Raw genomic sequence first — 15749 nt, 5'->3', positions numbered from 1 at the left:
GTATGGTGTCGAGGTAGTATTCACTGGCCCAAACAAGTTTAAAAACTAGCGCACCCCAAATTAAAGAACCTGTTTTGTCTCCTCCCTTCCTTTTTTTTTTTTGCTAGATTGAGTTGCACCACAAATATTATATTGATCTGTGAATTTCTTTCCAACTCACCCAGGACACAGCCCTACGAACACAGGAGCGCTTCACTTGCCCAGCTTTATGTTCTACGGGATCCTTTTTGGGGCTAAGCATCTTAAGGTCTCGGCATACCGGAGTGTGACGTCGCCATGGTCCGTCATAAAGGGCTATGTGCCGCAAAAAAAAAAAAGAGGTAAATTTCACAACTTTCTAACGGTCTGTAGTTTGCATATTATTAGTTAAAGGTTCTTTGTCACAACTTAAAACATTGCGCTTGTCTTGAAAGAGGTGTGGGAATTCCTTACCGCATGTACCAAGGCATTTAAGTCTCTGATCTGAAATCAGAGACACAATTTGTATCTCTACGGTAAAATCATCGATCTGAAACACTGTACTTTTTGAAACATCTGCGAAGAGATCGTGCTTCCCTCGCTGCTGATTAAGATGGTGACTGTTGAAAGTAGATGAAGCACCTTAGGGTGGCTTGCATTCCGATGCAGTTTTCCGACGATGTTAGTGGGCCTGGAATGCTTGTACTTGATGCCCGTTTTCAGGCGTGGCACGAAGTGTGCCTCATCAAAGGAACCTTTCTCGAAAAAAAATGTGGCGAATCACCTCGGTTAGGCCGTTCTTCTTCTTCGGTCTTCTTCTGTCCGTCAGTGCCTGTTAGCAGCGATGTTGTTGTGAGAAACACTCACGTATACTGCATGATTCGCCCCTATTTTAGGTTAGTGGAGTGGAAAAACGTTTTCCTGCATGCTCCTTCGCCCCTAACCGGTTTCTTCTTTTCTATGGTGATGGAAAAGTGTTATCGAAAGAAAAATTTTTTAGGGGCGAAGCTTCTTAGGGTGTGGGTCTGTCCGTCCTCCGTTGTAGTACGTGGCCACCGGTGGTACATATCCGCCCATGAGCGGTTATGTGCCACAGGGGATACGAGATGAGAGATGGCGGTACTTGGAGTGTTCACTAGTTGGACGCACAGATGGACAGACAGACAGACAGACAGACTAGGAGACGGATGCACAGATGGACGGACACATGGATGGACACACGGATGGTCGTGCGGATGGACGGAAGCAAGAACGAATGGACAGACGGAAGCACAGACGGAAGACTCTTCGCCTCACTCATCATCATTCACTTCGTAGATATGCTGTTATTTTTTAGCTACCATGCTACGTGACACTCAGTAACGCCTGCGTGGACCTTTGAAGTTGCAAGTTCTTTCATGTATTTTTTTATTTTTGCGTATTTTTTTATCAGCGCTTCTATCATTAATCATGCACAGGTGGCTTCAGGTAGATGCTAACGCTGTGATGTTCTGCACGTTAGGGACGCCATAATCACTCCAAAACGCAGGCGCAACGATGTACAAGGCTGTTCCACGTGCTCTTATCACCGTGAGCTTTTCACAAAACAGACTTCTGGCTGACCTGACTTCGGCCATCTCGATCATGGATGCCTTCGTCTATTCAGGATGTTGTCGCGGAATTACACTGGGTACTTAAGGGGTCACTTGCAGCCCTACTCAGCAGGGACTGTTGCTGATCATGTTCACGAAGTGACGCCCTCGGTGTAACTTGATGGGTCCAGGAATGTGTCCGGTTGGACTTGACCCTTCGGAAGCAATAAAAAAAATCACAGCATATCCACGGAGTGAATGATGATTGGTGGGGCGCAGCGTTCGTCAGTCTGTCTGTCCATTCGTTCTTGCGTCCGCCTATCTGTGTGATCCTTGGTGCATCCGTCCGTTTGTTCATTCGTCTATCTGGCCGTCCATTTCTTTTTGCGGCCATCCCTCTGTTTGTCCATCCGTCCGTGCGCCCCTCTGCCTGTCCGTCCGTGCGTGTGTCAGTCCGTTCGTCCGTCCATATGTCTAGAGAAAACTCCCCCCGCCTTTTGCTCCTCATCACTCTCGATAACCTGTACCACCCCATTGTTCTACACTACACAAGCCTATGCTTCGCCCTCTCCCTCCTCCTTTCCTTCCTTCTCACTCGCACATCATTTCCTTTCACCCTTACTTCGCTTTACCGCCCACTTGCTTTGTTTTAATACTCAGACCAATGGTATTCTTCACGCTCTATAAACTCCTCTTTCTCGTCACCCTCACTTCACTTTTCCGTTCCGTTGCTATGCTTCCCTATGCAAAAATATGATCTGCTTCCCCCTCTCTCGCGTACTCCTGACCAACACGCCCCTCCTTTTTCCTGGTTTCCCTTTCTCACCCGCTTGCTATACTATTCACTATACATGGATCTCGTATGTAAGGAGCTGCTTGCCATGTACCCGCTTTCCGAGGCCCACATGCGCCAAGTTTTCCCTCTACGATATGTGAATATACCTCGAGCTTAAGAAGCTCCACTGTTAATTGTGTATACAGCCTCACTTGAGATTTCTGAGGAGCTGTAAAACGGAACTGCGCAGAAGCTGTCGACTGAAATTTTCCGGGATGGCAAACGACACCGAAAGGCTGCCAGCATCTCGCGCAGCATGTCAGCTTCTTCTTCGTCTATTCGTCTGCAACTGCGGGCTCATGCACAGTGCCTCTTAACAATAGAAAAGTACACTTCAATTTTGTTATTGTTTGTATCGTAAGTACCACAATACAGGTAAAGATTGCAGCTACAACGCCTCTATACTTTTTTTAGTTTCATAGAACGGTGGTATTGTTACGGTGTACGTAGCTGAGAAAACAAACCCTCGATCGACTTCCCTTTTTTCCGCGTTACGTAGCGCAGAGGACAGATGAAGACATGGCGGATTAAAAAGGAATAGACGGCCATAAAGTAGGTTTCTCTGTCTATTTTTATTCCAAAAGAGACAAGGCATGGAAACACAGACACATGAAGCAAGTCTGGGCAACACAAACACCTGAATACGTATCAACTAGTACGAGCCAAAGTATGAATATGTACCAACTAGTTCAGCTTCCTAATTCTAAGCTATATTTTCGCTTTTCGTTGTGCCTATGATTTATCATGCAAATACGAATTCAGGTGGATTTTGTACCACATGAATTCAAATCAGTTCTGTGAAATCCGATAAGGTGGCGGAAGGCTTAAGAAAGAAAAATAGGCAATCACCCGTTTATAGCAGGAAACCAGAAGGGAATCCATGCGTATTTCTTGGGACGAAAGCCTCCAGGTGTTCATTCAAGAAACACCTGAGGATTTCTTTGACAGTTCATGCTGGAAACGGGGGTTTGCCAATTTCCCTTTCTTGCATGTTGTCGCTTTCACGTGCTGCGTGGGGATATTAGTGGTGGCCTTTTCACTCACATCTCAACCGTTTAAGAGGCACATCTAAGATCCAGACCGTTCGACCTGTCCTATTATAGGTCTGTTCACAAAGCTGACCTCTCGACGATTTTCTTCCGGCAGTTCGTCAATCTCCATCATGACTACAACGTTCTTGGCCGGGTATGACCGCAGGAAGATCCCTGGAACGTAGAGAGTCACCTGTGGCCCCTCCACGGGCCAGTATCGACCGAGGTTGATGCCGTTGACGAAGGCGACACCCTTTGTGTAGTTGGACGGGTCCAGGAATGTATCCAGGGGCGCTTGCCCCTTCGGTAGCACGAAAAAGCCGTAATAGAAACATGGCGGACCTTTGCAAGGCTCGCCATCGCGATGTTCCAAGAAACGCATCAGTTCTTTGACGTCACTGCTTCGTCTAACGGGTACGGCTTCCATGACCCAGTCGGTCATCGTTGATTTGTCGGCGGTCACACGCCTTATTCCCTGAAATGAGAAAACGTTTATTAAGAATTAGAATGATTTAAGAATAGAATGAATTAGAATGAGGTTTCACGTCCTAAAACCAAAATATAGTTGTCAAATACGCCGAGGGCTACTGAAATGTTGACCGTCTGGTGTTCTTTAACGGGCACGGACAACGCACAATACACGGGCTTCTACCATTTCGCCTCCATCGAAGTGCGGCCGCCACGGCCGTAATCGAACCCGGGACCTTCGGTTCAGCAGCCGAGCAATCTAGCCCCTAGCATACCCTCTGTGGCGGACAAGAAGAAAAATAAATGTCGAGAAAGAGATAGAGTAAATGCGGCGTACAGGCAGACAGGTTACTCACTTTGTACGTCATTCGGTATGGGCTCTAGACCTTGCTAAAAAAATACGGTCACTGTGCTAAGAAAGAGAAGAAAGAGAAAAGCCATTGATACCCACATTTGCATCACAGCGTCAGCCACGGCTTCCTGCGTTATGCCAGCACTTGGGCGGACGGCCTTCTGCCGTCTGCCTTTTGTGGCCTGCTCTACCGCTGCAGAGACGGCCTGTCTCCACCTGGTAGTGGACGTCCTGGCAGCAAACCCCCAACATGCCCCGCAGTGGTCGCGTGCGACTCAAGAGCTGCGTTGCTGGCATTGCAAAAGCCGGAACGGGCAGGTTTCGCAACGCAGGTTCTTGTCGCCAAACTGCATGCCTTCCTTTCCAGAGGCGTCGATGTTTCTCTGCACTGGGTCCCATCTCATGTGGGAATCCAGGAAAACGAGCAGGCTGACGCCCTGGCGAAAGAAGCACATCACTCTTCCGTCCCTGTGTGCCGTACCGTGGTCGGCTCAGACTTTTCGAGGCTCACACTGAGGAGGCTGGTGCTACGCTGCCACCCTGACGATCGTGTATCAAGGATGGAACCATCAAGCCGGCTGCCTGACCGGGGTTCTACCAGGAGAGAGAGGTCCCTGCTACTTTGCTTACGCATCGGCTGCTCCTGGCCTGTGGCCCGGTGTCATCGGCTTGGCAGAGCCTTGCCCCCGCGTGCACTGCGTGCGGGGCAGATGAAGAAACCCTCGAGCACCTGTTGTGAGTTTGCCCAGCGCTTCGCACACAACATGGCGTCTTTCTCGCCACATTCCGTCGCTACGGTCTGCCCGCGGCTCCACAGAGGGACCTTCTCTTTCCTTCATGGCACTACACCCAGGTCTTCAAGGTGGTTCTTCGCGTCCTTGAGGACACTGAGCTTGACAACCAGCTACAGAAGCTGCCCGCCACGTCCTTGGTCACGGACGTTCTCTTCTATCTTTTCGCGTCTTTTTTGCTCTCTTCCACCCCCACCCCCCTTCTCGACAAGTGCTGAGCCATGCTCCCAATTAGGACTGCAGAAGTTGCATCTTTTCCTCTCCTGAACGTCTCTCTCTCTCTGCATCTCAGCGTTCCTAGGGCTATCGAACACGGTCACTGTTTTCAGCATTTCCAGATAAAGGGTTTATTGTTGGCAGATCCCCGTTTAGGCAAGGTAACAATATGTAGCCTTGGATTGTTTCTGTCGTTATAGGCGTACGTTTTCTTTCTAACTTCAAGAACATTGCTGAATGAATATTTTAGAATTGATTCGTTTATTCACTAAATTGTGCTTGCTTCTCACACCTGTGAACAGGAGGCCTCAATAATTTACATTGCTCATGTTGAGTATGTTGCTTTCTGTGCGTTTATTTCTTTCTCAGTTGCTGGGATTTTATTGTGCTGTCTAGTCTTATATAGACATCATGGTAGCTTATAATAGGACTAATAAGCCTTTTTCCCTGATTCTGTACTCTCTACCCGCTTGCTTTTTGATCGCAATGAATAGAAAGTGCACTGTGTCTTCGTTTATTTTCCCTGAAAAAATGAATAATCTGTGTACTTTAGTCAATACGAGTGCGGGGCACCTGAATTGTTCTACGAACTCATTTAAATAATAATGTTGCCCTAATCTCTTCGATTATGTCCAACCCCTCTATTTTCTAATGGTGGTGCAAACGAGTGAATAGCTGCCGTAAATGAAATGATGTATCTCGTGTAATGTAATTGCAATGACAACCTCGTTTTAAGAGTAATAAAATGCTCGTAAATTTTGTGGCTAGTGTACAAAGTCTAGACGAAACTATGGTCATCTTTATGCGCTTTGGACGCTTTCTGCGCGTCGCCTCTCTTCGTGTGACGGCTCTTCGTGTGACGGCTCTTCGTGTCTTTTATAACTGCTGAGCTACCTGTCAAATGAAATCATCAAAGCCCAGTTTATATCTTACTGCTTAAGCACCACCACATCTTACCATCAAACCCATTCTGCTTTTTTGATAGCGCCATGAATGCTCACCTTCGGATCCTTGTTCTTCGGCCCGAAATCTTCCCGTCCCATGTTTTCGACCAAAATCGACAGTTCCTCTCCTTCTCTAAGCAGCACTTTTTCGTACAGCTTCGTCTTTTCATCTGGATCAAAGCTGAAAGCTTGTATCACGTGACGGTTCCGTCCCACCGACAAGTGCGCGCGGTCACTCAGGCCGTGGAGTGTAACGTTGTACATTCTAGCGCGCTGCAATCGGACTTTCGTTTTGTATATCATGAAGCCGAAATCCAAGCCAAACTCTTCGAACGTCATAGGGAACTTGGAACGTTTCTGTCTGAGCAATCCTTTCTCCCGGAAGTGTTCCATTACTTCGTTTAGTGGGGTACCTCCATTCATGCGAATCGCGCCAAGATGTAGTTTCCGCGTCTGCCCAGGTAACGTTCCTTGAGGAACTGGCATGTATTTCTCGATGACCCTCCGGATTTCGTAGTAGTAAGGCCTCGGATCCCCATCTTCGGCGAGTGGCGCCCCGTAATCATAACTACTGACTAAAGGCGCCGTGTTGCTCGTTCCCGCCTTGAAGCCGAAGCTGGTTCCCCCGTGGTACATGTAGAAAATGACGTTGGCGCCCAGTTTCATCATCTCGTCGAAGGTCCTGACGACATCTTGTGGATTCTCCTTGTTATGCGCGTAACCCCAGTAGTCCATCCAGCCGGTGTAGTATTCGGGCACCAGAATGGGGCCTCCCGGCACCACCATGTTAAGACGGATCTCGCTGAATGCGTCCGTGATGTTCGTTTTGGGGTAGCAGTTGCCGCCTACGAGCACGTCTCGAACCCAGTCGCAGTCGTACCGGAACTTGATGGGCGAGTCGCTACGAAACATGACGACGTCCTTGCCCAGAAGCCTCTCCTGCAAGGAAAGCATGAACTCCATGTAGTTTCGGTCGCAGTAGCCGTCAAGGTGGCCGTACTCGTTTTCAAGCTGAACCAGGATGATGGGTCCGCCATTTTTGTACAAGTACGGCATGATCCTGGGGAACAGGACGTTGAACCACTTCTCGACTTCGTGCACGTATTCCTTCTGCATCGTCCGGTACTGGATGTGGGGGTGCTTTCCTACAAGCCAGTATGGGAAGCCAGCGTTGTCGATTTCACCGCAAACGAAGGGTCCTGGTTTGACCACGGCGAGAAGTCCGGCCTTCTTGATTGCCTCCAAGTATGCGGACAGGTCGTAGTTGTCGCGAAAGTTGTACTCTCCCGGTTCCGGCTCGTGACCACTCCAGTCGATGTAGAAGTTCACGACGTTGAGTCCTCCCATTCGGATCTTGTGCAGGCGGTCGTCCCAGTATCGTCGGGGTACCCGGAAGTACTCCATAGAGCCACCGACAAATTGGAAAGGTTTGCCGTCCTTCAGGAACGTGTGTTTTTCGTAATCGATTGAGAACGTTCGCTTGGCTTCGGACTGCATGATGAATTTGTAACTTGTGAGAAGCAGGCACAGTATGCACGCGCGCATCGGCGATAGTGCCATCTTTAGAAGGAAACCACGGACACGCCTTCAACCGGTCGTCTACGGTATAAAGTTTATAGCAGTCAGGCGTGTGTCCCCAAGCGACGTCTTGTTTGTTTTTGCTTGTGACATCTTTTGCGAAGAAAGTGCTTCCCCGTATCGCAGCAGCTGCTTTCTGTCTCACTGACAAGCTCTTTTCTGCCTGAACTCGTATTTCCTTACAGCGTTTGTGTTTCTAAACGAGTGTGTGGAGGTAACCGCCATTCAATGACAGTGCATGTTTGTTTGTCCCCAAACGACATCCAGTCATTGCTTACGCTCTTCTTGTGAACGAGTTCGGCGGAATCTCTAACGGTGGTGGAAGGGCTATGAAAGGGATAACTAACGGCCACCTGTAATTAGAACGAGGCCGCGGGGCAATCCATACGAATATTGCGGGAATGAATGCTTCTATTTGAAGAACTAATTCGTGTGCGGTGCTTGAACCTGGGAACAACGTCTCTCGGGGGCGGTCGCCCTGTCAGTTCAGCTAATCAGGATGCTAGCAATCGGCAGCACGTGGGTTAATTCGCAGAGAACTCGAAGCACATGGACGTGTATATTACGCTAAGTTGGCGATTTGGGCCCGTTTGTTTGCCATTAGAATACCCACAGCTCTGCGAAAGCTACACGAAAAGATCAGAGACACGGTTGCAACACACGAAACGCGGACTTATATATAGAAATTTTTTGATGACTACATTGACCTTTATACTCATGCCACCAACACGCTACAGACATCTCGAGATTTCACATTACACGTGTGCTCTAGCTACCACTTGAATTGGCTATCTCTTTCGCAGCCAAGGTAAAAGACGGCTTGCTGATGCATCTGTTCAGTAATTTAGAGATGATTTGCGATTATACTGTCAACCGTGTCATTTCATTTTCATCTTACCTAATATCGTGCACTGTTCAAACATAGGCTGGTGGCCGCAGTTTCTGATGTGAATCGCCAACCGGCAACGTGTTTTATTCTCAGCTTTGCTACTAACGTTTTTGTTGAACATATCATTCCAATATAACGGGGTGGTTGTCTTATCTAAAAGCTAACACACGATGATGATATGCCATCAGCTATTTCACCTTTACACGATTCCTATATGGTGTTATGCTACTTATTGCGTACCTTCCTTCTTCTGCTTTTTTTTTTTTGCGCTAGTCATTCTCTGCAGTTTTGCCGGTTTATCTGGGGCCAAAACGACGATTCAACCTTCTACTTTGAGCAATTTTTTTCTAAAGAGTGCGGTACTTTATGGGCATATGGAATTTCCGTAGTCTTTTGTTCTTCGCCTATAATCAACGTGCAACATTGCTAGAATTCCGGTGTGGTCTTAAAAGCTGTCTGGCCACAGAAACTAACATATGTTCGAGGATCCGGCCTCTGATAAAACGAGCACATTTTTCTGCCGAACTACTTTCCATCTAATCGGGACATTACTTGTCCAATGCTATATGCACGCATATATTTATGATTGGAGGCTTTGTTAGACTAGAATGTGCAGAGCTCAAAGGAAGGATGGATGTTTAGCTCGTGGGTGATAACTTCAGCAGACGCATTTTTTTCTTTTTAGAAATGCACTTCATGTCTAGAAAGAACCAGCTGTCTACTCCGCTCGGCAATCCATGGGTTCTGCTTATGAATGGGCAATAAATATTGTAAATGAGTTAGGTGGAGTCCTGCAAAGTGGCGGAAGGATTCCGAAAGGAGTAATCTAAACGACTCATTTTTATTATGAAATTATTCTGAAAAATTTGTGTGTATAGCTTCATGACTTCAAGCCACATCAACATTATTCATTGCATTACATTTCCCTTCAAACGTTTTGCTTGCCCATGAACATGCACCAGTTACCGTAAAGTATCTGTCATTTGGATTCAATATATACGTGTAGCGCTAGTACACGTATTGTATAAGGCAAAATTCGTTGCGTTATGATCTTGTTATTTATCTCCGGTGTTTGCTATTTGTCTTATTCATGCTATTGATTAATATTTCCTCGCTGCATTCCTCTGTCCCTGTTTTGTCTGGTTTTACTTTCTGCCTTTCTGTTCTTTGTGTAATAGATGTGCACTGTCACTGACGAATGGACCTGTTCGTGGGCACTCGGAACTTTTCAGCGCTATTTTGACGAGGAGATCGCAGAGAAGTGCAGGATAAGACGGTCTCTGTTCGTACTGCCATGCCATTCTGTTTCAGTATAACGTCCGTTTTTAGCATCAACACTTTTTTTAGGATCTAAAGAAACTACGTGCAGCCTGTGCATGAACTCCCGGTTGAAATGTTCAGGTTTCATTTTTTACGTGAGGTTGTTTGAGTAAAATGCGAGACACGCTGGCTTGGGGGAACAAAAGTGGTCCCCATTTTTTTTTTTTTTTGTAGTTCTGTCAGCTATTTCGCTTCGACAGGTGGCAGTATTTCAAGTTGGACGTCTTTAGCACGTCATTTTTTCCCCTCAACGTTCCGGTTTCTTCGAGTCGTTACGTTTTCGTTCGGTTCTTATCGTGCTTTTTTTTGAAAGTGACATACGAGGTCCTTTTTTTTTTTCTTAGAAATAGTCAAAGGGTCGTTCTCGTGGCCGTCTTTTGTGGGCGTGCATATTGAAGGTATACGTGCGAAGGCGATCCTCAACGGGAATAATACTGTTCGACGTTAGCGTGAGACATTTTCTTTCGGAGAATCGCGGGTTTCGGTATAAATAGTTACAGGGGCTCTGCAACACTTGACCACCAAATCGCTTCATTAAAGAAGCTTAATGCTTCACGAATCGAGCACTACCGAAAATTTCAAAGTTGTGGTGTACGTTAGAAGTGTGGCAGCTTGGGCTAGTCGGTATGACATGACGATAGTTATGGCGTGAGAAGACAATGACGACAAAGAGACAAGAAGAGACACGAAGGACACGAGCACTCGTGTCCTTCGTGTCCTTCTTGTCTCTTTGTCGTCGTTCTGTTCTCGCGCTATAACTATCGTCATGTGGGGGTACAAGTGGATTTGGATGTTTCTCGCTCGCCGCGATTGCTTTCTCTCTCCTCTCGTCGTGACGAGCACTCTGGAAGCTAAGCAGAGCGGCGCGGGGAAAGAAGCAACGTCACGCGCGCGTGATGATCTTGATTACTTTCCCCCTTTCTTCTTCGGGCACGTGGCGTCCTGAGAACGCCAGGAACTGTATATGCGGCCAACAATGCTCAAATGAACCAATGTCCCTGTGTCGCACGGTCAGACCATTATGCGGCATCATTTGCAGAGAAAGAGCAGGAACTGGTTCTTACCTTGGTTTTATAACTGATTGCAATTTCCAGGTCGCGTGTTGCGCTATGTTTGTACTCTGGAGCCTCGACTATTCCGATCGGCAGTGTTTTCTTACTAGGCTAAATATATTTTACAGGGCCTTTTAAGGCGTCAGTTTTAGATGCCTGATTAAACACGAAAAAGGACACTCGGCGGCATCGACAACAACACGAATGATGCTAAAATGTTATGACGTCACCGTATGCGACGTCAGGATCTGTCGATAAAGTTGCATCTTGTTATTGACATCGCAATGTCACAGACATTGAGGAAGAAAAAAAGAAAAGAGGTAGCCTTACGTCACATGAAAGAAGCCCACCTGGTCGGCCCAACACGCGATCAAAACGTCAGAGCTTGCGGTAGCTTTTAGTACTCTCGGTGCTGTTCCGTGTTTGGAGCACCTGCGAGAGCCGGCCAGTCTGCGCGTAACCAGCGCATTTTGATTAAAACCTACCAAGCGCCGTACTCCGAGGTATCGGCAAGTCTCGTTTATTGCGTGATCTCACGGTGGGCCGACTTTGATGGCTTCAAAAACGGCTTGGCTTGCCCAAAGCTGGGTGCGTGACGTCATGCTCCCTCCTGCGTTTGTCCTTCTTCCATGGTCATATATCACCCTCTTGCGACGCCATGACGAAAAATAACGTGGCGTCACACTGATGAAGCCATCGCGTGACATCGTCGCTTGATGAAATGTGGACCCAGCACGGAGGCAAGTGTGAAGCCAGGTCAGGTGCACAAAGCTTTGCAATGCCTCGGATCCTGGGCGCGCGGGATGCCTTAGGAGGGGTCCGAGGGAAGTTGGATGGGGTTTGAGCAAAGACATACCACCGTAGCAAGACTTGCACATGATGAGCGTGGCTGGACCGGCTCAACGTTGACCGGACACGACCGAGAGAGCGGTTGTCCCAGCCGTAAAGACTGGAAATGAGATCTGTGGAAGCCCGCAAGATGGGCGGTAGGGTTATGAAAGGGAGAGCAGACAACCACCCGTTTGTAGCACGAAGCACTTCGACAACTCGAAGCACATGGACACAAGTGCCATAAATTCACCCTGGCGCTCTCGATTGCTAGCTTCATGGCTAGTTCAATTGGCAAAGGGACCGCCTCAGATAGTCGTTGGTCCCGGGTTTGAAACCAGGACGAATTTTTCGGCAACTAAGAGGCAATTCTTTTTGAGAAACCTGTATGAATTTTATTGTGGCTTCGTTGTGCAAACGGTTGGTTGTATTCTTTTCCTTTCTTAGCCCTAAAGACTCTGCAACTTCTGTTGTCTGCTTTATATTCCAGTGTCGCGCAGTTTGCTTGGGTTTGAGTACAACGTCTCATTATGTTCCAACGCCAACGATTCGCATTCATCTTTTTTGGGGGGAGGATTACTAACCCTTTTACTCAGTTAAGAATGAAGGAAGGAACAACCTTCATTCATAGACCGACGTGTTGATGGGGTGAGCCAAAGACACCGACCGCCTAGGCGACGACAGCCAGGAGCCCATGGGGCTTCTTCGCCTCGCAGCTGATCTTTGAGGCAGGGCTGAGAAGCGCAGCTTCCTAGCGTGCGCGAAGGCTGTCACTTTACAAAAACCGTGCTCTTGTTATTGTCACTAATCCCTCGGCCAGGTCCGTAACCAGGGGGGAGGGAAGATTATGAGCCCCCGAAATCGGGGGGGGGGGGGGGAGTCGTGCAGGGAAGACGTTTTTCTCGCGCAAATTACATCATTTTTGGAAGTGGTTCATGGGAAAATCAGCAAAATCTCTCTTCAGCTGAACAAGCAAGCGAAAATCGAATCTGAAAAAAAAAATAAGGCGATGCTGCAGACAGACATTAAAACAGTATTGCTTTGTGGCCATCAAGAAATTGCGCTGCAGGGGGACAGAGACTCTGGCAGACTTTATTATTGCGAATACTGCAGGCAAGTTTGTGGCTTAAGCAAAAGGAGCAATTGGCAATACACATAACACTGTTACACATACATACAAAGAATAAAAATAATAACAATAAAAAGGAGTACAATGCAGATTGGTCAAGGCATAGCACACCATACAATGCATATACTTAGCGACAGATGCTTTCCTGGAGCGCTTGGGAAAAATTTTTGGCTTGTATCACTGCTTCCGGGAGCGCATTCCATTCGGAAATTGTACGTGGGAAGAAGCTGTGCTTAAACTGATTAGTTTTGGCGAAGACAGGCTGAAAGGAATGAGCATGCATGTGACGAGTCCTTCGTGTGCTTAGCGGTTTGATCACAGTTGACGGAGTTATTTTCACCTTAGAAGTAGCAATATTGTTGAGGAAGAGTAAACGGGCCAGGCGTCTACGAACTGCTAGGGTTTGAATGCCATTATCAGTCATGAGCTTCGACGGAGAATCGTAACGCCCATATTTGTTAAAAATAAAACGCACCGCTTTTCTCTGAACGAGCTCAAGCATGTAGACATCTTTTTTCAAGTGCGGATCTTATATCACGGAAGCATACTCAAGTTTAGCTCTAACAAAAGTTTCATAGGCTAAAAGCTTAACGTGTCTTGGAGAATGTCTTAATTTTCGTCTCAAAAAACACAACTTAGTAAATGCAGCAGAACAAATACGTTTTACGTGGGATGACCAGGATAAATTAGAGTTCAAAGTGAGGCCTAAGTACTTGTACTCCCCAACATCTGCAATACAAGTGTTCTGCAAGAAGTACTGGGAGTTGAAGAAATGTTTTTTTGCGCGTTATTCGTAGAAATGCGCATTTTCCGGCATTCAACATCATTCCCCACTGCTCACACCAACTCTCTATTGCAGCCAGGGATTTCTGCAAAACTTCACAGTCATCAGGTGAGCGAATTTCTCTAAAAACAACACAATCATCGGCAAACAGCCTGATGGAGACAGTTTCGGGAACTACGTGGGCTAAATCATTTATATAAAGAAGAAACAACAGCGGTCCCAGCACGCTGCCCTGGGGTACCCCAGAGGTAACATCAAGAAAATTAGAGAAACAACCATTAATATCAACATACTGTTTTCTGTTATTTAAATAAGCTCTTATCCAGTTCAAAAGGCAATCAGGAAAGCCAATGTGTTCTAGTTTATACAAAAGCTTATTGTGTGGCACTTTGTCAAAGGCCTTGCTAAATTCGAGGAAAACCACATCAACTTGTCCAGACTCGTCCAATACCGCAGAGAAGTGATGAACAGTAGTGACCAATTGCGTAACATTGGACATATTTTTTCTAAAACCACGTTGATAGGGCGACAAAATGTTCCTTTCAGCCAGAAATTCATGAATGAACTCTACAATAACATGCTCCAACATTTTACAACATCTACTTGTGATGGAAATGGGTCGGTAGTTAGAAATTGAAAGTTTCTCTCCCGTTTTAAACAGTGGTTTGACCCTAGCAACCAAAAAATCATACGGGACTTCACCTGATGTGAGAGAGATCTGAAAAATGTTAGTTAAAAAGGCAGATAGCTGATCAGCATACCGTTTCAAGAATCCATAAGGAAGATCATCGGGGCCGGGACTTTTTCTAGGATCAAGCTTTCGTAACAATGCCAGTATTCCGAGATCCGAAATAACAGGCATATTTGAATAATTCGTTGGGCGTTTAGGAACTGATCTGCCTGGTGAAAAGACTGATTGAAAGTAATGATTGAATGATTGAGCTATTTCTTTGTCATCTCTTACAATTTTACCATATACAGCTATTTCTTTCAGAATATTTTTCCGTTCACCCAAAAACCGCCAAAACTTAGAGGGGTCATTTTTAATGAACTCAGGAAGTGTTACGGTAAAATAATGAGCTTTCGCCGATTTAACCTTACATTCCAAAGACTGCTTCAGGCTTTGTAAATGTTGCTCCCCAGACTCCTCTTTTTCCTAAGACGTTTAATCTTACGCTTGGTCTGAATGATATTTCGGGTAATCCATTCATTGTAACGCTTGTTTCTAACCTTCCTTAAGGGTACAAAATGCTCGATGCAGTATTTTATTGTTTCCTTGAAGTGCGTCCACAACGTGTGCACATCATTTCTAGTTTGGATATCAAATTTTAACTCTAAGTAATCAATGATAGAAGCGTCATCGGCACGGTCAAAATTTTTGACATGGTTGACCGGTTAGTCTTCAACACTTCCAAACCTGGTAGAAGAACAATAAAACGATAAGAGCCGGTGGTCGGAAATACCAGGATCTACATTTACTACACCACTGGAAAATACGTCGCTAACAAAAAATAAATCTAGAATGGCGTCAAGACGGGTAGGTTCCAAAACTAACTGTTTTAGACTTATAGCCAACATCATGTCTAAGAGAGTATCACATGGGTCACTCTCTCCATAAGTAGGCCGATTCCAGTCAAAACTCGGCAGATTAAAATCGCCTGTTACAATAACCGGGCGACCACGGTAGGGCAAAAGATAATCGTACAATTTGCAATGAAACAAGTCGGTTGCATCAGGCGATCGATGAGCAGCACAAAGCAATAATTTTAAATCACAAAAAGATACGTTTAAAAACAAGCTTTCATGATTAGAGATCCCAGGCAAAACCGAGATCTCGATATTGGTTTTAGCTATAACGGCAACGCTCCCACCACGGGAGCCACGATCACACCGAAATATCTGATAGCCACGTGGAACAACTTCGCCGTCACTAATCCTATCACTCAGCCAGGTTTCGGTGATTGCAACTAGATGGGGGTCATAATTCAAAAGAAGCAGTTCTA

The 15749-nt window shown here is 46.4% G+C and overlaps 1 protein-coding gene across 1 annotated transcript; it reads right to left on the bottom strand.

Moving 5' to 3' along the window:
• Positions 1-3309: 3309 nt before the first annotated feature.
• Positions 3310-7663, bottom strand: LOC142774872 (beta-galactosidase-like). The gene is made up of 2 exons (XM_075876020.1): positions 6224-7663; positions 3310-3870 (listed from the first exon to the last, which is right to left on the bottom strand). The coding sequence occupies exons 1-2, from the start codon at positions 7661-7663 to the stop codon at positions 3433-3435; spliced, it is 1878 nt and encodes a 625-aa protein (XP_075732135.1). The 3' UTR covers positions 3310-3432.
• Between the last annotated feature and the right edge of the window lie 8086 nt (positions 7664-15749).

Source organism: Rhipicephalus microplus, chromosome 10 (genome assembly GCF_043290135.1).
Source record: "Rhipicephalus microplus isolate Deutch F79 chromosome 10, USDA_Rmic, whole genome shotgun sequence".
NCBI classification, from domain to species: Eukaryota; Metazoa; Arthropoda; class Arachnida; order Ixodida; family Ixodidae; genus Rhipicephalus; species Rhipicephalus microplus.
The sequence above is the reverse complement of the archived record's forward strand: the minus strand, read 5'-3'. Positions and strand labels throughout refer to the sequence as shown.

Coding starts and splice junctions, on each gene's coding strand:
- LOC142774872 (XM_075876020.1), bottom strand. CDS start 7,663: ATGCAGTCCGAAGCCAAGCGAACGTTCTCAATCGATTACGAAAAACAC. Junction 3,871..6,223: donor CGAAGAACAAGGATCCGAAG/GTGAGCATTCAT, acceptor TTCTCATTTCAG/GGAATAAGGCGTGTGACCGC.